Genomic DNA, 23,535 nt, shown 5'->3' on the forward strand with positions numbered 1-23,535 from the left:
AAAAGAGGCATTCGTTCGCAAACAAACCTTTGTTTGATTGATTCACTAAAAGATCCGATTCGTACTACTCATTCCTTTGGACTACGTTGGTCGCGCGGTGTTACTTAAAAGATTCGGTTCATAAGAATCATATGTTGATGAATCGAGCTGTATGGTCTCACTAAATGAAACGTCTTTCTTTAAAACGCCGCAGTATTAAATATGATCGAAGCACTCTGACTCAATGCTCTCATTTTATTATTATTATTATTATTATTACTGCTGCACTCCTCTTCAGTTGATGGCAGTAACGCTCTGTGAACAGGATTGAAAAAGCAAACAGGAAGAAGCGTTTGGTCAGCTGACCGCTAACGTAGAGGCAGTCGGTAACTTACATATGCAGCGAAGGTTTTGCGAACTACAGTCCAAATATTGAACCCACAAATATTTAGTGAAAGATTTCGTCTTTGTCAGCTTGTTTTTGTGGCCATTGCCTTTTAAAAATGCCACCACTAAAGAACACAGTCGTGTTTAACGGTACTCTGCTCTAAGCAGAGACTATGTTAAGACTGCCTGTGTTGTTTAATGTTGTACGCAGGGTTTTCTGTGACGCCGCAGAAGAAATGGGCAAGAAAGGAAACTTTTTCTACGCTGTAAGGGCGGGATTTAGACCGGGAGTATACCAAACATGGTGAGCAACTATACGATATGTATTCTTTGTAAATGTGAGCGCGTTTTGCATTGTATTGGTTGACTGCGAGTTCTCTCCTAAAGGGAGGAATGCAAACACCAGGTGGATAAGTTTCCTTCCGCGATTTTTAAGAAGTTCGCTTCTGAACAGGACGCTTGGGCCTTTGTGAGGAGCCAGTCAGCTGCGTCGTCGTTTGGAGAACAAAAAGGTCATTTAAAAGCTTTTTTTTAGGATGGCAGATGTTCCATACACCTCCCTTATAAACATCCAGCATGTTAGGGATCATCAGGTTTTTCCAGGCGTGTAAAGAAAAGCGCAGGATTAAGATTAAGCAAACTATAAATTGATAAAGCAAATTAGTGCTTTATTTTTGTCTTTTACCAATAAATTGAGAGAGACAGGCAGACAGCTGTAGGACATGCTCTAAGATATTTTAGTTTTTGCCCTTAATATGCTGCATACTTTTTATCTGGAACATATCTGTATGTTCTAGAAGTTTAGTTGAATAGTATTGGACAGCTAATGTAAGAACAGAAACGGCTTACTCTGCTTGTCTCTGCCCTACGTCCTATAACTGGTCACAATTTCGTTTCACCTTTTTCTTTCACTAGTTTTCTAAATGACCCTGGCTATAACTAATGAATCATTCATCGTGGTCTCTTAATTAATACAAGGTTATAAAATCAGACTTCACTCTAATGAAAAAGGAATTGATGGAATGCTGTTTAAAATGATTATAGATGGATTGTAACAAGTCATGTCACAGCAGGAATTGCTGCTAATACGTACTGTAATGCAAGTGATGAACACTGACATTTGTTTCCATTTAAGGATGCGAGTATGAGGTCCTGCCTTCTAGAAATGTGCCTGATGCCTCAATGGCTGTTCCTCTTGGAAATAAAAGGACATATGAGGACTGTGATGATGGTGATAATGAGGGACCTTCTTATCCAAAGCGAGTGAAACTTATTGAGGTCCCACAGCCAAAGACAGCTGCAGCCGCAGCCAGTAGTGATGGATTTACATATATGGGTAATTGTTACATATATGGTCTAATATATATTATGTATGTATTAAGCTAACTATATTGTTGGTTTTTATAAAATAAACAGTTTTCTATGGTAAAACCTCATTGCATTAAACATTAGTGTAACGTTTTGTATTTGTTACAGGTGATGCTGTAGTAGTATACACTGATGGCTGCTGCTCAGCCAATGGGAAAGTAGGAGCACGTGCAGGAATCGGTGTATATTGGGGCCGTGATCATCCACTGTAAGTTATCTGATTAATAGCTTCCTCTTTCTTTTAAAATGTTCACAATTGTATAAGTGTTAAGGTGGACTTTAATTATTTTGAATACTTTGTCAGTAATGTGGCTGAGAGGCTTTCAGGAAGACAGACCAACCAAAGAGCAGAACTGCAGGTAAGAACAGTTAGATGTTCACAAACCGTGCTTCTTCTTCTTATACCCTTTTATCATTATACATGTCCTTTGTCCTTTGATAACGGTATCATTAAACATTTCTTCACAGGCTGCTTGCAAGGCACTCGAGCAAGCCAGTGAAAAGAATATTAAAAAGGTTGTGCTATACACAGACAGCAAGTTTACCATTAATGGTATGTGCTCCCTGCTTTCTTGTTCAAATGCTTGCACACATACATGTATGTGTATGTAAAATATATAGCAGTCAACATTTGAAGTGGGTCAAAAAAGCTGTCCTAAGACAGGAACGCATTTTGGTTTTAGGACAACTTTAAAAGGTTTTGATCCACTTCAAATGTTGATTACTGTATATTTATGAATATGTTAATGTAAAATTTCATGCACATCTCGTCAGTAAAGCCACTTTCTTGATTGATTAGTAAATTGAAATCATCTGTTTTCAGCCTTTACTACACAGAGCCATAGATCACTGACAAGCTAGGCAGTATCGCATTTAAAATCGAAAGTGGTTCGTTACGCAATTATGAAGGCGAAATTGCCCAACTTGTCGTTGAACTACAGCTCTGTGTAGTAAATCAGGTGAAATCTGAATGGTGATTTACTACTAATCGAGAAAGTGACTTTACTGACAAGATTTGCTTGATAAACAAATTTGATTAATTGCACGTATTAGTGTTGTCAAGCAAGTATTATACACAAATATGTGCATGTGTGTACTTGCATATATATATTGCATATATATATATATGCACATTATACACTCACGCACTCTCATAACTTAACTTATTTTGAGTTTTTGTGCACTGTTATTTTTTTTAATATATTTTTTTTGGCTTTCCAAAGGCATTACAAGTTGGGTTAAGACTTGGAAGTCTAATGGCTGGAGGCTTAAAGGTGGTGGGGCCATTGTCAACAAGGATGACTTCCAAAAGTTGGATGAACTAAATGCAAAACTTGATGTTGTATGGGTATGTTTTATCTGTACTCACAGTAATGTACAATAGGGCATCTGCTCATCAATTTGAGCATTTCAAGCATTATGTCCCATCCTTCGTGTAAAAACATTCTGTTTGGGCTGTAAATGAGCAGCTGCAGACTTTCACCCTATCATTTTTTTTTATAAAACGCACACAAAGAGAGATGTCTTGCATATCTGCATAATTTTTGTTGATTCTGGTGATTAAGGATGGAGAGTTAAGTATTAATGTGATTTTTATAGCCATTGTATAGTCTGGAAGTAATCTTTAACTCCTTTTTGCTTGTAGGATAGTGAATATACTGCACTTCTGCAACAATATTAAATCAGTGTCCAAGTATTAAATCTAATATTCATATATTGTAGACTATACCAGAACTTGGCGAAATTAAGACATATGAATGAGGCATATAGCACTTGTGTATTGCTGTACACTTAATAAATGTGAATATGTAAAGTTTCATATTCACATTAATATTTAGCTTTTTGAAGAAATTGGACCTTTAAGGACCACGTCTCCAATGTCAGAACTTTACTACTCACTTTTGGATGTTCTCATACATGCTCGGTATTATGCTATGAGTAATTAAACAAATGCATTAAATGGCGAGTTAAATCACTACAAATGAAGAAATGTACCATGTCTCTTATTGTTCATTTCTAGATGCACATTCCAGGTCATGCTGGCTTTACAGGCAATGAGGAAGCAGACAGGCTGTCCAGAGAGGAGCAGCAAAGCCCTTGTGTTAGTCCACGGTTGTCACATTAATTTTATAATGCTACATTTTGTTTTAGGTGTGTAGGATGATGTTGTAGTTTGTTTACACTCAATGTGCTTTTATTTATTTTTTTGCTTTTTTGGCTAGTGTTGTAATGTTCCAAACAACACTCGAAACAAGATTTCTTCTTTTCTGAAGAGCAGTGCTTATCTAAAATGTTTTTTTGATTGTTCTGTCAATTAAATTGTCATATATATTGTTCCTGAGATTGACTGCTGGTGCTTATTTTCCCATCTCTCAGAAATATAAGCACTTAAAATGTTTTTTGATGCATTATAAGTGACAAAAATAATTGTAGTGAGCGTACTGATGTAAGTCTCCAACCTGGCTAATATTCTCCCACTGTAATGTATTATTGATTCTTTATCTCTGAATGCATCATCTTGCTCTCGTTTTCAGCAAGGTGTTTGCAGTCAAAAAATGGCCATAGCTCTGAAATGCACCAGTGCTGAAATGCCTCAGTATAAACAGCAGATGTCACTGCAGTTCACGCTGAAAATCTAAGAGTATAATACAGGTTTTATCTTTACAAAGATCTAGTCCTGTTATTACCCATTTTCACCTGTTATTTTATCCAAATTGATATATTCGAATTTAGTTTTAGTGGGTTTTTTTTGTTTGTTTGTTTTCAGTGTTCTTCAGCATCATAGCTGAGGAAAACTTCATCCAATGTGCTTTATCCAGTTAATATTTAAACCTTGATTTAAACAGGTTTCAAGGAGACATTTAAGGAATATTTTTTTCCCCAAAAACTGTTGTTGTTCAAAATCACAAAACAAGATCTTTATTTATTTACTTGCTTAAAGCCAGATGTTTTTTTTGACCACAAGTCTCATCAAAATACCAAAGAGGAAAGAGAAGGTCATAAAAGTTTACAAACAACAGGGTTACTAAATTCTGACAGAATTTTCATTATGTAGTGAGAATAGGGAGAGCCTTGACCTGTTGGCAATGTTCATTGTTTCCGAAGTTCTCTAAGTGCTGTAGTTTCTCAAGCTATATAACAGTCATGGCCATTTCTTTGCTTTAAGCCTGCGTCTAGACAGATGCCTTGAGTGTTGTCTTAAATACAGATAAGCTGCACAGCAGGCTGAGGAGGAGTGAAGGCACCTTCTCTTTCATGAAATAAACAGAGGTGAGAATCTCAACACTAGGGCCTCAGCGCGGTCCGTCCTGACCTTCGCTCGCAGAGCTCAGCTCCTCTGAATTCCCGCTGAGATCCAAGACCTTCAGAGCGGGATGTGCGGTCAACAGTTATAGGTCGGGAGACTCCAATTGTCCTTGCCTGGTCAAAACAAGGAGGATTTAGTGCTTGTAACCTTTCACGGCTTTAGGTTTCTTGAGCCTACCTTGTATGGCAGATTGTCTCCTCGCAAGCCTTACTTTTGGTCCTGAACATGAAACCTTATCCTCGAGCCTAATGGGGAACGGAGATTAGCTCATTTTGTAATATTGATGGAAGTTAGTCGTTCCAACTGGTAACGTTTAGAACTCATCTGAAGGCTGTTTGATAATCAAACACGGTGATAATTTGTTGGAGATTAAGGGAAGGAGGAGGCACACCAAAAACACCCCATCATTACAGCACATCTGGTCTCTGCTCTCTTCAAAAACCATGTCACAGCTGACTCGGGCCCTCAAATCTGGAAGGAAGTGTAGGGGAATTTCCACTAATGAATCCAACAATCACACGATGAGGCCTCTTTGTGCAGGGACTTCAATGGAAGCCACATTCGGAGCAGGCACAGCGAGGCACAATCAAAGGCACCGGCAAGCCGTTACCACGGGAGCAAAGCTGCAGCTTGTAACCGAACAGACATCTGTTTCCATGACAGCTGTCTGGAACGGCATCAGCCTAACTAACTGCTGCCTCAGAACTAGTCTGACTGTTTGATATCTCTTGCGATAAAGACAGAGAAGATTCTGTCAGAAACCCTCGCCGCTTGTTGTTGTGATGCGCTAATGCGAAGAGAGAAGTTTGCGTTTGTGTTTATTTTGTTGGTCTTTGAAGCTGCCGGAATCAGAGGCTGCGAAATAGTGGAAGGAAAAAAAAACGTACCCGAGAGAAGTAAACATATGGAGCGAACTACAGCGGTTTGCTCGACGGAAGCCGCTTCAGAGCGACATGGCTTCCTCGAAGGGTACAGTAAAGACAAGCAACTTAACTACAAGTTAAACAACAGCATTGCTGACATAATGGTGATTGCAGAAGAATTATTTTCCACCATTCCCTCCTTTTCTTAAAGGGTTACTCCACCCTGAAATGAAAATTGTCGATGATATCCCATTTTCCCACTATAAACTACAAAACATAAAAAAAAAACTTTATGGTTCTAATAATGCAAACATTTAAACAGAATTAGGGTCACATTTACTTTTATTTTTAAATGCAACACTATAGGAATTGTCTAAATCATAAATACCTGTTATCAATATGATGCCTTAAATGCTAATGTTTGAATTCGCACTAAACCAAAACTCTTCTTTTAATAGGCCAGCATCTCCACTTCTGCATGTCTGAGACACCCGCCTGGTGGTCTGCTGTTTGCAAGGGCAAGGCCTGCCCGCAGAGAGGGGCTTGACAAGGTGAGCTCCAGCACTGCGGCACTCTGCAGCTTTCATTCTCGTTCTCTCTCACTCCACCCTCCCTATCTCTCAGACAGTACACCTGCTTAGGAGCTCTCCAAAATCCACACTACACTGAGATACCGCCATAGCCAGAGTTTAATAAGCACCGCATCGTCTTAAATGCGCATCGAAAACACAAAGTCCTTGACCCAAATAGTGCAGATGGCCGTGCTCTGAACTGCCACTTAAATCAGTGAGCTCAGGAGAGTCTGTCGTGTCGCCTGGCCTTCAGGCTGCCTCAGACTGTGTGCGTATGAGACTGACTCATCAAGCTACCAGAGAACTCAATTTAATCCCACAGCAGGAGATTCATTCTCTTAAAGCTGAAGTTCCCCATCACGTGCTCGCTGATGAGGCGGTCGCGGCACCTCCTCACACGTAACCAAAGTGAGCCAGCCGTGCTGGATTTTTAATGATACATTTGTCAAGTAGCTACCGAGCAATATTTTCAGCATTTGTAAGGAGAAAAACAAAAGAAACATCTGTGTCTCCGTCACCCTTACTTGCACAAAGAGTTGTTAGATCATTAAGAAAGTCTTTCTTTCTTTTTGCATCTTTCTTTTGTATTTCTTTTTGTCTTTCTTGCTTTCTGTAGTTTCTTTTTAGTTCTTTTTCTTTTTTCTTTCTTTCCAGTTTTTACTTTCTGTATTTTTGTGTTTCTGTATTTCCTTCCTTTCTTTCTTTATTTCTAGCTTGCTGGCTTTCCGTAGATTTGTTTTTTCTTTTTGTCTTTTTTTTTCTTCATTTTTTTTCTTTATACTTTATATTTCTCTTTCTTTCTTGGAAATATTCCCTTTTCTTTTCCTGTTTTGTTTTGTCTACTTTTGTTTTTCAGGTTTTCCCCCCATTTTCTTGTTTTGTTTTTTGTTTTCTTTCCATAGTATTTTCTTTCTTACTTTGCATATTTTTGTCTTTCTGTATTTTTCTTTCTAAAGTTCTTACTGTTTTTTGTTTTTTTTTCTTTCTTTCTTTATTTGGGACCTCTGTATCTAATTTATGGTGGAATCATATTTTCTAGTCATGTAGGAAGTAATGTATTTGTAAATGCACATATAGTTTTGTATATGTTTGTAGAATTTTTTTAAAGATTTCCAGAAGAATCATCCACACTTGGTGGTTCTGTATATAGATGACCATCTGAATCCTCACCTTGATGAGGCTGCCAGTCAGATTTGGCATGCTCTCAACCGCCCTTGACCGTGAGACGAGATACCACAGAGAGGAAGAGACAGAAAGAGAGTTAGTGAGAGAAAGGTAGAGAGGGTGACAAGGTGAAGAGCAAATGATGCCATTAAAGGCAACAGCTGCTTGCTGAAGCAGGGGCTGGACTGGTCAACCCTGCCACCCATAATGATAACAAGGTCAGCGGGGTCACACCGCTCAGCATCACACCACCCTGCTCCCCCATCCATCAGTTTTCCCGCCTCTAATTATGCAGCAGGCTTCTAACCAAGCATGAGATATTATTACAGAGACGAGACCCCCCTCTCTCTCTAGATGCATAATGAAGAGCGAGTTGTCTGTGAAGGGAGGCAGATTGTGCCGACAGCCTAACGCAAGATCACTGAGATGGTGCGGCATTATAACGTCCCTTTTTCAAGCACAAAAATGCACCAGCACGGGCTTGTATAGACATTGCATTCTCGTAAACTTGTTCAGTTTGCAGGCCTAAAACCCAGAAGAGAATAAGTTATTGGAATTTCCCTTAGGAATTTTTTTTTATTTTTTTTAGAATATAGACATTCTGGTTCATAGAATTCTGGCTCAGAAAACACAGAAAGCTCACTTTACTGTGGTAGCAGTTGTGCTTATGTAGCAACTTGTTAGCAGATTAAGGTCATTGCACAGTCTGAAATTTTTGTACGTTAAAAAATAAATACGACCCTAACGCTGTGTCAGTCACGTTTACACACTGCCTCCGAAACTTTCCTCCATCATAAAGATATTCGGGGGAGGTTCGGTTTTATTCTGCTTCTTTTGCACCCATATCAAGCATTTTGTTAGGAAAGTATGACCAATTCAAAAGAACCCGAAAACCTCATACAAAAATTTCGGACCCATTGTGCAAGGACCATTACTTTTAAAAGAACACAATGGTTTCAAAACTCATGTTTGAGATCTGACTGCATAATTTAAGTTGTGTAACAAACATTAAAACCATTAATAACGTCCTTGAAGGGATAGTTCACAAAAAACAGAAAATATTTGGCTCATATTTACCCCCCTTCATTGTTGTTCCAAACCTTTATGACTTACTTTCTTCTGTGGAACTTTTTTTTTCCACGTTTCAATGTTTTTCTGCAATGATTTGAACCCCACTGACTTTCATTGTGTGGAAAAAACAGTGACATTCTTCAAACAAAGACATTCTTCAAAATATCTTCACCTAAAAGCCTTGAAATTCCCAAGGAAAACCAAAGAGACTTAGCCTTCTCTGTTGACTTAAAATTATGTATAATGACGGAATAGGTCTATTTATTTGTAGCTTTTCCATCTGAACCTAAGCTTTGTAATTCGCTGAAGTTTATATGTATAAAGCAAACAGCATTTACTGAGGCAAAACAGCTTATTTTTAACCCACTTGTTAGGAGTGGGACATGTAAATTGCATGAGGAACACAGGATTGTATTAAACACTGAATCACGCTCATGTTCCTCCCCTGGCACCTGAGGGGCTTTAGAAAATAAAATCATAATTGCCACAATCAGCTCGTGTGAACCTGGGTTACCTCCATGCCCACAGCTCTGCCTGTGCACTGGTAGAGTCCCATGTTTAATCTTAATGAGCGTGAGATGCAGGCAGACACACTGTGGGGCGCAGGGCCCTGCTGAGCACCGGGGTATTAGCAGAAAAGAGAGAGAGAGAGAGAGAGCGAACAGCCAGATAGAGCAGAGGAAGCGTGCAAAAACATGAAAAAAGATGAGAGTGTAAGATTTAAAATGTTAGAGGGCTCAGAATACATAGTTGGAGGATGTGAAAACAGGAAAGAGATCTGTTGGACAGGAAGCATTGACAAAATGCAACAGATATTTAAATACTCAGGGGGAAATGACTCAGTTGTGAATTATTTTTATTTTATTTTATATTATCAAGCATCTGATTTATGACGCAATACTTTATTATAGGCCTATCAATGTACATAATTAGAATGGTTTTAGTTCTACGGTGACACATTTTATTGCGTCTTTTTCTTTTTTGAATTGCAATTATTATTTAAACTTTTTCTCATTACAGAGACTATTTCTCTGTATATAGTCATATATTACATGGTTGTTTTTGTAGCAGTTACCAATACGTGGTATGGGTCAAAATTATTGATTTTTCTTTAATGCTAAAAATCATTATATAAAAAGGATTGCTAAAGACTCTTTGATTTTCACTTTTTTTCATTTATTTATTTATTTATTTATTTATGTGGCACCCTCAAATTCCAGATTTTTAAATAGTTGAATCTCAGCCAAATATTGTTCTAACGTAACAAACCATACATCAATGGAAAGCTTATTTATCAGCTTTCAGATAATGCATGCATCTCCTAAAAAAAGGTGACATTGTATACTTTTATAGTAAAATATAATTTTATACAAAAATGTATTAAGTACTCTGAGGTGGAAATATGTGGAAACGATAGAGTTGTATATGGAAAACAGGAAACAGACAGATATGTTAAATGTACTCTAGCAGAACGTTTTATAATATCTTGTGCATTACTAGCAGCTATGTTTGATTTTGACATATCCATATATACCCATCATAGAAGATAAATTCCGTTTGAGAATCAGATCCAAGGCACGTATTGCTCTTCAATAAACTGTGCATTTTAAATTTTGCAGTATAGTGATGATATACAGTAGATGTGAAATTAGTATGAAAGAGACGAGGAGAGCACAGCTGCAAGTATGAAGCATTCAAGTAGTTAATAGGGGATCTCTGGTGCTGCTTTTCTGTCTTTCTGAGATTTTAAAAAGCCAGCAATTGGGAATCACATGATCAGTGACGTCTTTTTAAATGGTTAAAATGTGTGGCTCAAGCAATTGGAGTCACTATAGAAAAACAACAGTCAATCTGGATGCTGCTGAGAACAGCATGATATGAGTGTAAAATGAGAGCGAGTGAGGAAGAGTGCTCTTGCGAACAAAAGCTAAGGGAGCCTTTCCGCACCATCACCATATTTTTCCCTTTTTCTCATTCGCAATGCAGAAGCGAAGAGGATGAGAGCTTTTTTTCAACAGAGCCAAAAGTTGAAACTTGTTGACTCCTTCAAAAAGAGAGGATCTTCAAAACGAGATATATTTAATCTATTATCAGATGACACTTCATGTTCTGACTTTGTCCAGGATTATGAAAGTGTTTATTTATTTATTTTGGCTATTTAGCTGCTGATGTTTTGAATCATTTTGTAGGAATGTTGGTACTGTATGTGCTGGTTAGAAAATTTGTGCTTACCCCAGGGTGTCAGTACAGAACATGCCACAGGATTCAGAATATAGTGACTTTACTGTTATATAGGTGGTCTGAAATAAACAAATAACATATTACAGTGATATAATAACAAGTTGTTATTAGTTGCAATGCTTAAATTACCCTTTAGATTATATATTTGCATGTATAATAGGGATTTGCAATTTTCAGATTCTATTATAAATGCAGAGTCATCAACGTACATGAACAGGATTGTAGAGAATACGCTAAACAGTGTCTAAAAATGTATTCACGGAGTTGTGTTGATTCTTGGGGTTTGACTTTGTCATGTGATAGCCAAAGCTCAGTTTTCAACTGTTGATCTGAGGATGTCATCTGGTTGCGTGTTGTCCAATGTGTGGCACTGTACAGCATAGATTGCACAGCAGGAGCTGCAGGTTGTACCTAAGGGCAGCACATGCCACTTATAAAGACTGGGAGGGGTGCTGGGTTCAACACATCACACCAGACAAAGCAGAGGCAGTAGGCGAACCTAATGAAACATTCCCTTTATATCTCCACTTATTGCACATGCATGCTCCCTGAAATGCAACAGTACGTCCAAAAGGGCATGGGCCAAGTGCATGTCCAGCAAGTAGGTAGTGGTTCAGATTTTGACCCTTGTGTTCAAAGAAGCAGCTGAACACCACATGATTTTTACCATTATGCCTAACCATGTGGTGGACAATAAAGCATGATTCTTCTCCAGTGGTCACAGAGTCCATGGGGAGATTAACTACATAGCCAGAATTCTCAAGAATTCTCCTGGGGGCCCAATACGCACAGGCTCAATTTGTTTAATCAGGTGGGGATGGTTGGCTCTTATTAGAAGAAGGGGACATGCCTTGTGAAGTAGCTGTAGTGGAATCCCTTTCAGGTGTTGATATTTCTATTGTAATGAGGTAGGAGTGCTCAGCCAGACTTGTGTTCTCAGAAGTAAAGGCGTTCTGGAGCTCCGTTAAGGCTGTGATGTTGTGCATACCCTAAAGGGTACAGAGCCCCAATGAGTTTCTTGACATCTCAACAAATTGTTCTTAATGCTAGGTCCTCTGTCCATCCCTTAAGTCGTAGTTAAAGTAGCATGGTTCTTTCAAATCCATCATTGAGCACTGCATGGGTGTTTAGGGTTTGGTTCTTGTGTTGTAGGACAACAGGGATCACTTTCAGCAGAGCATGTTTAGAACCTTCAGGCCTGTCCAGGTACAGGGTTTCATTTGTGGAACTCACCAAGTGCCTTCTGTCTGTGATTGGTCGTTCAGTTCATGAAGGACTTTTAAGATGTTTCTCATTACACAAGATGGTGATTGGTGCAATATTTCTCTAAATATTTCCTGCAACTGTTATTATCATTGATCCATTTCATTGTGTCCTCTTTATTGAGTTTCTAAAAGATGACTTAGGACGTGTTTTGTACTATTACAGTATAGGGACAACACTCTACTCTGTTCAGGTCTCTTGGCTGGGTTAGAACATGATGATAGTAACCATGTAGCTGTATCAGGAGTTTGATCAGCTTTATGAAGAACAGTGGCAGGTCTGGACTTTATTACTAGGCCTGATCTTTGTGGCACCATTATACATCTCTGCTCATTTGATTTAGATCCTTACTGTCTTGGCACCAGGATTCAAACATGAGCCACTCTGCTAAATCCAGCAGAGTGTAGACTGCCCCAGAATGAGGAACAAGAGCTTTTATTTGAAGGGCAAACCTGGCCAAGTCTACAGGCTAAACATCCAAGGCTGCTGACTGCTGCTATTTTGGTTAAGGCTAACTGGTGAGGTCTTCCAAATCTTTCAGTAAGAGCAGTCATAATGTTTGTGTATGGCCTATAGAAATTAAGAAATGAGTCTGCAATTAGATGTGCCTCTTCAAACTTCAGATGATCTAAAAGAATTGACAGGAAGCAGATTGTCAAGGGCCAACTTTAAACGAGCAAACTCGCTGGGATCTCGATGGGTGAAACATGGTATCATTGGTTGTGGGCCCCTGTATGAAGTCTCTAGACACACAGGGCTCTGAGGCCGCCTCGTAGGAGAAGAGTATGGCACAGTATGACCAGTAGATGTCTGGTATCTTGACTCGAGGGCGTATAGATCTGCACCTGGCTTAAAAGAATTCGCCCTGGATGGAACTCTGCGTGAAGTAGGTTGGTAGACTTGGTGCTGCTGCATAATATTGGAATGGCACTGGAGGTGCTCTCATTTGCTGTGGTTGAGGTACTTGTGGGCTGACTGCCGCAGCACCATTAAATTCTGCATATCGTTGTGAAGGTCTGTAACTGCCTAATTTCATCTTTAAGGACCATCAGAGCTTCACGTAGTTGGATATTCTCCTTTTTCAAGTCTTGAACCTCCTTCCTGTGTCTAACAGATGTGAATGGAGACTCATCCACTTCTAGAAAATGCTCCTCTTTAGCTACTGCTTCTGCGCATTAACCATATGAGCTTGAAAGGGGAAAGTCACTACAATCAGAGAATAATATCCTAGGCTTTTCTTTCCTTGTACTTTGTTGTGGCTCCTCTTCCTCTACATGTGAATGCTGCACAGGGCTTATTATAACTGATTCAGTTGGTTGCATAGAATATAGTACCTCATAGTCGCTGGGATTCAGAACATAGTGACTTTACTGTAAAAGCGGTCTGAAAGAAACAAATAAATGACATTTTACAATTATATATTTCAACTAATACTATTAGTTAATGCTTAAATTTAACTTTAATTGAACTGTATTTACATGTGTCACGGTTGTGTGGTAAGCACGAGAGCACACAACGAGATTAAATGAAAATAAAAGGATTTAATCTTGAAATGGTTAAATAAAGATACAAAAAGGCAGGCAGGTAGAACAGGCAGGCAGGTAGAACAGGCAGGCAGGTAGACACAGGTACAGACATCGGGTAGGGACCTTGGGGTATAGACCTTGACGCTGGACCAACAGAACTCAAAACACAAGACTTAAATACCGGGTAATTGACTAAATTAACGACACACAGCTGATGACAATGATACAATTAACACAGAGGGAAGGCAGGGCACAGGGAGCACATGGCATGAAACGAAAACAAACACAGAAGTCCAGAGTCGTGACATTACCCCCTCCCGGAAGGTGCGCCCACGCACCTAAAGGGTAACATCAAATAAACAAACAAAACAAAAATGACTAGGGTTTGGGGATACCGGGTCTTGGGAGGAGGTTCTGGTGGAGGACGGATCCCCAGGAGGGGGCAGGCAGAAGGCAGAAGGGTCCAAGGAGGTGTAGACGGAGGGAGGAGCCAGGGAGGAGACAGGAGGAGTCCGGAGCAGGAGGAGATCCAGAGCCCAGCTATGGTGGTCCAAGGTGGAGCCGACGGAGGGAGGAGCCAGGAAGGAGGAGCAGCCATCGACTCCATGGGGCCGACCGACGGCGGCGGAGCAGGTGGAGGAGGAGACTGAGGTGGAGACGGAGAGCCAAGAGCCAGGGTGACGTCGAGGCGCTGGAGGTCAAGGCGGCGCCGCAGGCTTCGCGACTGACACGGAGACGGGGGGGGGAAGGGACGCGCGGGCGGAGCCAGAGCGACTGAGGACTGAGGTGAAGCCGGAGGGAAGGAGGAGCCTGACAGAGCCGGTGGGATGGAGGGACGAGGCGGCCGGAGGAGAGGAATCCCGAGGCGACGGATGGTCGACGACAGACCAAGGCGGGCCGAGGGACGATGGAGCCTGGTGAGCTGGTGGACTGATGGACCACGGTGTAGAGAGGAGGGAGCTAGGAGCCCAGGGGAGCCGACGGGTCTACGAGCTGAGGAGGAGTCTGGGTCTCGGAGGCAGGACGGTGAGGCGAGGATCCTCCAACCTCGATGGCGATGGGAGACGGCAGACCCGTGGCGAGCTCCAGATGGTTTGCTGAGGATGAGCGCAGGGGCTGCTGGGATCCATCGACGTGGTGTGGCATGGGTGGGAGGGGTGGGAAAACTTGAGGCGGCACTGGAGGAGCGCACGGGCGCGAGGCACTGGAACGGGACGGGCGCCTGGGCGCGCGGGCACAGGAACGGACGGAGCGCACGGGCGCGCGGGCACAGGAACGGGACGGAGCGCGGCGGGCACTGGAGCGGGGCGGAGCGCACGGGCGCGGGCACTGAACGGACAGACAGGCGCGCGTGGCGCGCGAGCACTGGAACGGGACAGAGCGCCGCGTGGCGCGGGCACTGGAACGGGACAGAGCGCACGTGGCGCGGGCACTGAACGAGCAGGACAGAGCGCCGCGGCGCTGGGCACTGAACGGGACAGAGCGCCGCGTGGCGCGGGCACTGGAACGGGACGGCTGGGCGGAACCAGCGGGCTAACGGGACGGCTGGGCGGAACCAGCGGGCTAGCGGGACGGCTGGGCGGAACCAGCGGCTAACGGGGCGGCTGGGCGGAACCAGCGGGCTAACGGGGCGGCTGGGGCGGAACCAGCGGGCTAACGAGGCGGCTGGGCGGAACCAGCGGGCTAGCGAGGCGGCTGGGCGGAACCAGCGGGCTAACGGGACGGCTGGGCGGAACCAGCGGGCTAACGGGACGGCTGGGCGGAACCAGCGGGCTAACGGGTAGTTAAACGGGAACAGGAACTCAGGATACAGGGAGGTTCCCAGTCTAAGTCCAAGTCCAAGTCCACATCATCCAGCTCCCTTTGCAGATCCAGCAGCCCAAGGTGGATGATCAGCTCATCCTCAGCCGATGTGTAGTGGGCGGAGCTCCACTCCACGCTCTCCTCGCAGTTGGCTGTCTCCACCGCGGGGAGCTCCGTTGCTGGCTCGCGCACCTGGTCTGGCGTATCTGGCTCGGGTCCTGTTACGCTCCACGGCTCTGTCGCCTCTCTGGCGATGGGTCCGTGGTCGCGCTCGACTCCGCCCCCGTGTCAGCGGTGGGCTCAGGCTGGGGCTCGACCATGCGGTGAAGGGCTGAGCTAGGCTCTGGATCTGGAGTGGGGCTGGTGTCGTTGTCCTCGGGCGCAACCATCATTGTAGATTTGCAGGACACCAGCACCCACTCGGCGTCTGCTGGCGAGGCTCTCTCGAGACCGCTCCCGGACAGCTGCGCTTGGCTGGAGGTGTTAAGTCCGCGGAAATAGAGTTCGAGCAGAGAGCAGTCCGGGTAGCGGGAGTCGTTGGCCAGTTCGAGGAATAGTTCTGTATAGTCCTCGAGAGAGCAATCCCCCTGCTCCAGCAGGCGGATGAGGAAGTTTGGGTCTTTGAACTGGGCAAACATGACAAACAAAAAATAAGGGGGAAAATACGCTATTTACTTTTTGAGGTCCGAGCGTTCTGTCACGGTTGTGTGGTAAGCACGAGAGCACACAACGAGATTAAATGAAAATAAAAGGATTTAATCTTGAAATGGTTAAATAAAGATACAAAAAGGCAGGCAGGTAGGTCAGGCAGGCAGGTAGAACAGGCAGGCAGGTAGAACAGGCAGGCAGGTAGACACAGGTACAGACATCGGGTAGGGACCTTGGGGTATAGACCTTGACGCTCGGACCAACAGAACTCAAAACACAAGACTTAAATACCTGGGGTAATTGACTAAATTAACGACACACAGCTGATGACAATGATACAATTAACACAGAGGGAAGGCAGGGCACAGGGAGCACATGGCATGAAACGAAAACAAACACAGAAGTCCAGAGTCGTGACAACATGTGTAAGTGGGATTAGCAATTTTCAGAGTCGATTATAGTCATCGATGTACATGAATGGGATTACAGAGAATATTCTAAACAATATCTAAACACTTATTAACTAAGTGTTGCACCAAAGCTATGATGCATAGCTAAAGAATAAAGCAAAGACGTAACCACATCAGCATGAATTCAGAGAAATCTGAAGAGGAAAACATAATGCTGTAATATGGCTGGATAACTATATTAAATATCTCAAAGAAGTATATAGACTTACATTTTTGCATAAACACAATTAAGCAAACATCAAATTGTAAGATCAGGAACTATGTCACCGATGAAGTGGTCTCTGATTGGGTAGATCTCCTTAACACTTATCTTCCTGTAGAATCTATCCCCTTATCAATAAAACTTTGTTTTGTGTTTTTGTTTGTTTGTTATTTAATCTTCTCTATTTCCTGTTTCATTACTAATAGTAGTTGGGTCATTTTAGTGTATCTTTATTCTTATTCATGATTCATGACAATATTTTTAAATTAAAGACAAGACCTTAAATAGATGGCTATTCACAATTAGGAATTTTGCAGATGCTTTTACCCAAAGTGACTTGCAATTGCAATGTACTTACACTTAAATACAGACATTTATCTAGCTTATATTCTATTATAATATAGTATATGTTTTTTTATTTTTCATTGTTTTTTATTGTTCTTGTGGTTCCATCAGCCAGTCAGTGTTGTTATGAGTAGTAGCATGGCATTTACTTCTTAGGTGAGGGAATGGTAATAAATGCTTTTCACCTGAACTGTATCATCGTCATTCAGTATTTCCATTATTACTGCACTAATACGGTCTCACAGTGCATATATTGTTTAGCCATTATTATTGAGGTGCATTATGAGACTGAAATGATAATGTCCACTGTGGTTTTGGACACCGTCACAAATGCTTGTCTGCTCAAATGTTGTGCTAAATAAGCATACAATTTCAGAAACAACCCAGGTATTATTAGGTGTGCATTAATTTCCAACTGATTAAACGGTACGAAATGCTCAACGGTGCCCCCTGTCTACCATCTGATTTCTCAAATCCAGCTCTCAGACTGATTTATCCATCTTTTCTCTTTCTCGCACACTCTCTCACTTTCTTCCTAATCTTCCACTCCTAGCCAGTTATGCATAAACGACAGACAGTAATCTCTTGACAGGCAGAACCAAACTATATGAAGGCAGTGCTGTAGATAATACAGGCAAGTTATGAGAACTCAGATGCTGGCTAGTCTGAGTCTCTGCAGCTCATCAGCAGACAGCAGGGCCTGCCTTCAACTTAATTAGCTTCCCCTGAGATCCTCCTCTGACGGCATCAACCTGAATGAACGGGTGCTTTTCGTGGAGATGTGAGTGTGTGTGCGTGTGTATATGTGCGACAGAAAAAAAGAGAGGGAGCGACAGTGAGGGCCAACCATGTCCGGTCAAGTGAACAGAGAGGGGGCACCATTATCAGTCCATCAGTTGTGAAGGAATGTCTCCCTGCTGTGGGGCTGGGTCTCAGAGCAGTCCTGACATGCAGCGATAGATGGAGGGAAGAAAGAGAGAAAATGAGGCTGATCTTGGCCCACATCTAGCTGTGCAGCAGGGAAGATGCAAAGAGAGGGAAAGAATATTGTTTCTGTTCTATGAGATGAGTCAGAGGGTTTGTTGTGCCTCATTTTCTATCTCGCTGGAGCATGGACTTCTACAGCACAACTGCACCAAGCTTGTGGGCAAACAACTAGGGCAGTATAGCATGCTATTTTTTTAAGACATATATTTCCTTATTCCAGTAATTCTTGTAAGTGAAAAAGAGTTTTTTTAATTGTTATCTATTTCCAATTTCTCGTTGACTATTAAGCAACTTTCCAATAGACATACTTTAAGTGTAGATAATGGTTAAATATGATTAAATGCACCATGTTTGGATACTTTGCATGTCAGTCTGTTGGTCTTTTCCTAAGTGGATGGCTTTTTCATATGTCTTTTCTCATATGCGTTTAAATGCCTTAAAAGTGCTTGAACCCCAACCCCATAGGTATATTACATGGTTAATAATAGTAGTAAATTAGGTTGTCTCATGCTATATATATATTACTTGTCACCGATGATAGTGGAACAGTAGCAACAGTAGAGTGGTTAAATGTTTTTATTTATGATCATTATATAAGCTATATGTGTACATGTGTAGGTGTGTAAATGTATACATCATATATATATATATATATATATATATATATATATATATATATATATATATATATATCATGTATATATATCATATACTATATAGTGCTATTAAATGATTAATCGCGATTAATTGCATCCAAAATAAAAGTTATTGTTTACATAATATATGTAGGTGTACTGTTTGTATTTATTATTTGTGTATGTGTGTATATAATTGTGTATATATATATATATATATATATATATATATATATATATATATATATATATATGTATATACACACACATGTATATACTTTTATTATATTATTATTAAATATAAACATATACCTATTTATATATATATATATATATATATATATGCATTATTTAAATATATTTAATAAATATGCACAGTGTGACATAAATATGCACAACTCGACTGATGCAAGTATTTTAGCGAAGTTCATTGGTCTTAAACATGCTAATTCTTTTAATTTCCATGCAGGGTTAGAAAGCTCTCGGTTTTCATCAAAAATGTCTTAATTTGTTTTCCAAAGATGAACAACAGTCTTATGGGTTTGGACCAACATAAGGGTGAGTAATTTGTTGTAATTTTTTGGGTGAACTATCCCTTTAAGGCTAAGGTGCAAATGTTTACTTGCACAAACACTGTGCCTTAAAAATGTCTGACAAAAAATCTAAGAGCAAACTCGTATTGTAATTTCACATTAACAGTGTTTCTGCTACAGTTCTGTGAGTGTAATGTTTGTCCTGCACTCTCTGCCTGAATGAATGCTCCACCCCTGCTGATCTACTAGTGCCCAGAGTGTCTGCTGTGCCCGCTGTGCCCGCTGTGACCCCACGGATAACTTTGTGGTGACCGCAACCACTGCTGATTGATCATCAGAGAGAAAGAACGAGCGAGAGAGGGAGGGGCGTTCCACCCATATATAATGTTAAGCTGCCAAGTTGAGCAGATGGCACAACTCAGTGCATGAGTATGCGTCAATACTCTCTCTCTCTCTCTCTCTCTCTCTCTCTCTCTCTCTCTCTCTCTCTCTCTCTCTCTCTCTCTCTCTCTCTCTCTCTCTCTCTCTCTCTCTCTCTCTCTCTCTCTCAGCAAACATTATAAAGGGCATTAGGGGGTGGAGCAGTACTCTTGTTTACTTCATGTTTTAATATTGCATGCTTTCCAACTCTAAGAGCTCTTAGAGCTTCAAGCCTGTGAGCTAAGTTTCTATTGGGCTATTTTTTATGTAAAAGTATGTTAAGGTCCAATTCTAACCATTAAACTACTAATTTGCTGCTGATTAATAAAGTAGTTGTTAAGTTTAAGTATTAGGTGGGATTTGGGATGCAGAATATGGTCATGCAGAATATATGTTAATAAAAGTACTAATAAACTGCCAAAATGTTAATAATAATAATAATAATAATAATAATAATAATAATAATAATAATAATAATAATAATAATAATAATAATAATAATAATTGGTCCCTATACTAAAGTGTTGTGTATAAAAATATAACAAATATTATATAAAATCATATTATAATGATTTATGATGGAGCACGTAGCACTGACACTTTTTAACCCAGGAATAAATATTTTTAAATATATTAAAATAGACAACAGTTCTTTTAAATTGAAATAATATTTCACACAATTAATGTATTTGGATCAAATAAATGCTGCCTTGGTGAGCATTAGAGACTTTCAAAAACATTTAAAAATCTTAATTCAAAATGTGTCTCTATGTATCTGTCTATCTATACATGGATACATATAGATATGTATCTATATGTTTTTCTTTATTATCAAAATCAAAGTATGAACTTGGTCCTGGTCTCATAAAAAATATGTGCACTTTTTGTGCAACACTGTTTTATGTACCTTACTGCACGTTTTGCTGCAGTTTCAAAGAGAAATGTCCACTGAGTGGCGCTAAAACACTGGTTCAATACGTGACCCTGGCACATTTTATTAGATTGACATAGGTAAGTATTGCTGTGTTTTTATTACGTTGCTTAAGTTACATTTTGCAACGGTTCAGAATTCAAATATCCGGGGACTCTCCTTAAAAGATAATGCTCTATCATGTTGGAAATATACCCTACACCAAAACAGGCATTTGTTGATGTAACCGTGCTATTTCAACTGCATTTTACGCAGATTTGAGCTGCTTTGTAGATCCGTTTTACACAGGTTTTCAAACAGATGCTTTCCATCGCCTATGCTGTATCATGTGAGCAACTGAATAAACCTACCGTTTATGAAAACCCATAGATATGAAGCTGGATATGTGTGATGCTAACCAGTTTTCAAATATCCCAACATATCAACATTGCTTCGAAGTCACGACATGCTTATATATAGGACAGCAACTTGCAGCCTTTGCTTAAATTGCCATCTTTATGTAGCAGAAACAACCATATTCCTTTGTTGATTAGATTTGCGCTCAGATCGCTGCCAGACACAGTCAGGCTTGTGTAAGCATCTGTGCCCACTTCTGGCCCTGGCATGGCGAAGAGCGGCTGGCATGAAGCGAGCTGGTGTTGATACAGTAGTAGAAGGTGTGCGCCGCAGGTTCAGTCAGGCTGGAGAGGAGCAGAGCAGTATGGGTAGCATGAGGTCATTCAACCGCTGCCCATTCATCAGCCTGCGCCACCAAGCCCCACAGCTCCTCTGTCACCTTGACAACACAGCCCACAGCAACCTGCCCTGCATGAAACCTAGCTATTGATTTCTTTCGCTCGTTCTCGCTCTGTGTTCAGCCGTTCGTTATTTCTCTCTCTCATTCTCTTTCCCCCTCCTCACCACAACTTCCCTTTTTGTGTTTCTAGCTCTTTATACTACCACTAACAGATATAATCGTGGTCTTTGTTGATTTGGGAGCATATTAAATAAAAAATCGGAGTAGAGTCTCGATCGGAAAAGCTCAGTCTTTTGGTTTCGCTCCAGGTCTGAAGTCAGTCTGACATGACAAGCAGGAGAGTACTAAGAAGTGCCATTACCAACTGAGGGCACTGCGGCATTTCGGATGGAAAGCCACTAAGGGAAATGGAGTGGGAGGCCAGTGCTTGAAAGATTCCCTGCTAATGGGATGGGATTCATGGGATCACATGCAGCAGTGCACACGCACCCAGTCTTATGTTGCCAGGTTTTACTAAACAGTGAATGATCTGATTTATATAGCAGTGTATTCTGGAAAAGAGATGGGTCACTTCTGCTTTCACCATGGTTTTCTCTGAAATAGATACCACAGTACAGACAATTGTGTGGTTGTGCAAATACTGGAAAAAGAGAGGAAATGTATGTAGACTTGGAACAGGATTGATTTTCATAGACATGATCAGAAAATAAAGGAGTGCATGGAGATAATTGGTGTATAAAGTGTTTGACAACATTATTCATATATTTCCAAATTTTGTTGTCTCTAACCTTGTAAATGTTGGCAAATAATTAATTGTATCAACTCCTTGTACTACCTTGTAAACATGACTTTGTGGACTGATAAAAAGCCCTGTATTCTTTTACTCTAGGAAGTTGTGTTAAGTCAGCCAATCAGAATAGACATTGCCAGATGGAAAAAGTGCTTTCCATTTGTTTTGATATATAGTCACAGATGAAAATGTCCTTGAAATTTAATCAGTATTTGTCGTATTTAGTAGTCCGTTTAGTAGAAGTTGGTGTTACTTTTAAAACTTTAGTATTCTTCATATATATATATATATATATATATATATATATATATATATATATATATATATATATATATATATATGTGTGTGTGTGTCTGTGTGTGTAATTTATTATTATTATTTTTATTATTATTATTATCTTAAATGTCCTATTATTATTCTTAAGAAATCATTCTAATATGTTAATTTGCTGTTTAATATATTTATGGAAACCCTGATGCATTTTTTTCAGTATTCTTTGTTGAATAGGAAGTTGTATTATTTATTAATTTGTTTAAAGCATTTATTTGAAATAGAAATCTTTTGTGACATTAACAATGTCTCTAATGTTTTGATCAATTTAATGCTTCCTTCCTGAATAAAAGTATACACAAAAAAAATTACTTGATGACCCCAAACTGCATGATTGTGTGTGTCTCAGTAATTTGCTAGACTAGAGTTACATTGTGTGTGGATGCACTGTTGATGTTGACATCCATTTACTGTTTACATTCATTTCAGATTAGCATCTTAAAAGCAATACATTTGCATTGCAAAAGTACTATATCTTTCTCATTTCACTCTCTGCCTTTTTTAAAGCTGACCCCTGCTGATATATTAAGATGCACTAAACTGAAGGTCACGTTTAGTCACATGACTACCAGCTTTGTGGGTGTACAAATCAATACGTGACATGTCGGCAGCAGGAGCGTCCTTGCCTATAGTGTGTTGAGCTCAGAGTGCTAAAGGTTAATGTACATTTGCTTTTCTCACAGTGGCATTGATTTACATCAGTGTAACATGTGAGAAACATAGCACAGTTGGTGAAATGCAACAGCAGACACTTGTCCGGCACTGGGAACAGAGCGAACCTCTATAAGTGAGACTGTCAAAGGGAAGAGGGTAAAGCTGTGCCCTTGCATTATGACCTTTTCCTCTTTCGTTAGTATTGAGCGACCATCTCCCCTTCGCCTGAACAGCAGCCGTCTGGGCTGCCCACTGCTCCAGTGTCATCCAGTCTGGCTCATGGATCTTTATTAAATGTTAATCAGCCTCC

At 40.6% G+C, this 23,535-nt stretch overlaps 1 protein-coding gene and 1 pseudogene across 1 annotated transcript; both read left to right on the forward strand.

The window, feature by feature from the left end:
• The window catches only part of LOC122324516, a 307,667-nt pseudogene that overhangs the window by 40,383 nt on the left and 243,749 nt on the right, over positions 1 to 23,535 (forward strand).
• LOC122324512 (ribonuclease H1-like) lies at positions 35 to 21,791 on the forward strand. Its single transcript, XM_043219005.1, has 11 exons — positions 35 to 670; positions 754 to 878; positions 1,502 to 1,702; positions 1,843 to 1,942; positions 2,039 to 2,093; positions 2,203 to 2,287; positions 2,958 to 3,082; positions 3,755 to 3,835; positions 6,363 to 6,455; positions 19,353 to 19,389; positions 21,760 to 21,791. The coding sequence occupies exons 1-11, from the start codon at positions 540 to 542 to the stop codon at positions 21,774 to 21,776; spliced, it is 1,050 nt and encodes a 349-aa protein (XP_043074940.1). The 5' UTR covers positions 35 to 539; the 3' UTR covers positions 21,777 to 21,791.

This window comes from Puntigrus tetrazona, chromosome 20, assembly GCF_018831695.1.
Source record: "Puntigrus tetrazona isolate hp1 chromosome 20, ASM1883169v1, whole genome shotgun sequence".
NCBI lineage: Eukaryota > Metazoa > Chordata > Actinopteri > Cypriniformes > Cyprinidae > Puntigrus > Puntigrus tetrazona.

Coding starts and splice junctions, on each gene's coding strand:
- LOC122324512 (XM_043219005.1), top strand. CDS start 540: ATGTTAAGACTGCCTGTGTTGTTTAATGTTGTACGCAGGGTTTTCTGT. Junction 879..1,501: donor GTCGTTTGGAGAACAAAAAG/GTCATTTAAAAG, acceptor TTTCCATTTAAG/GATGCGAGTATGAGGTCCTG. Junction 6,456..19,352: donor GCAGAGAGGGGCTTGACAAG/GTGAGCTCCAGC, acceptor TGTTTTCCAAAG/ATGAACAACAGTCTTATGGG.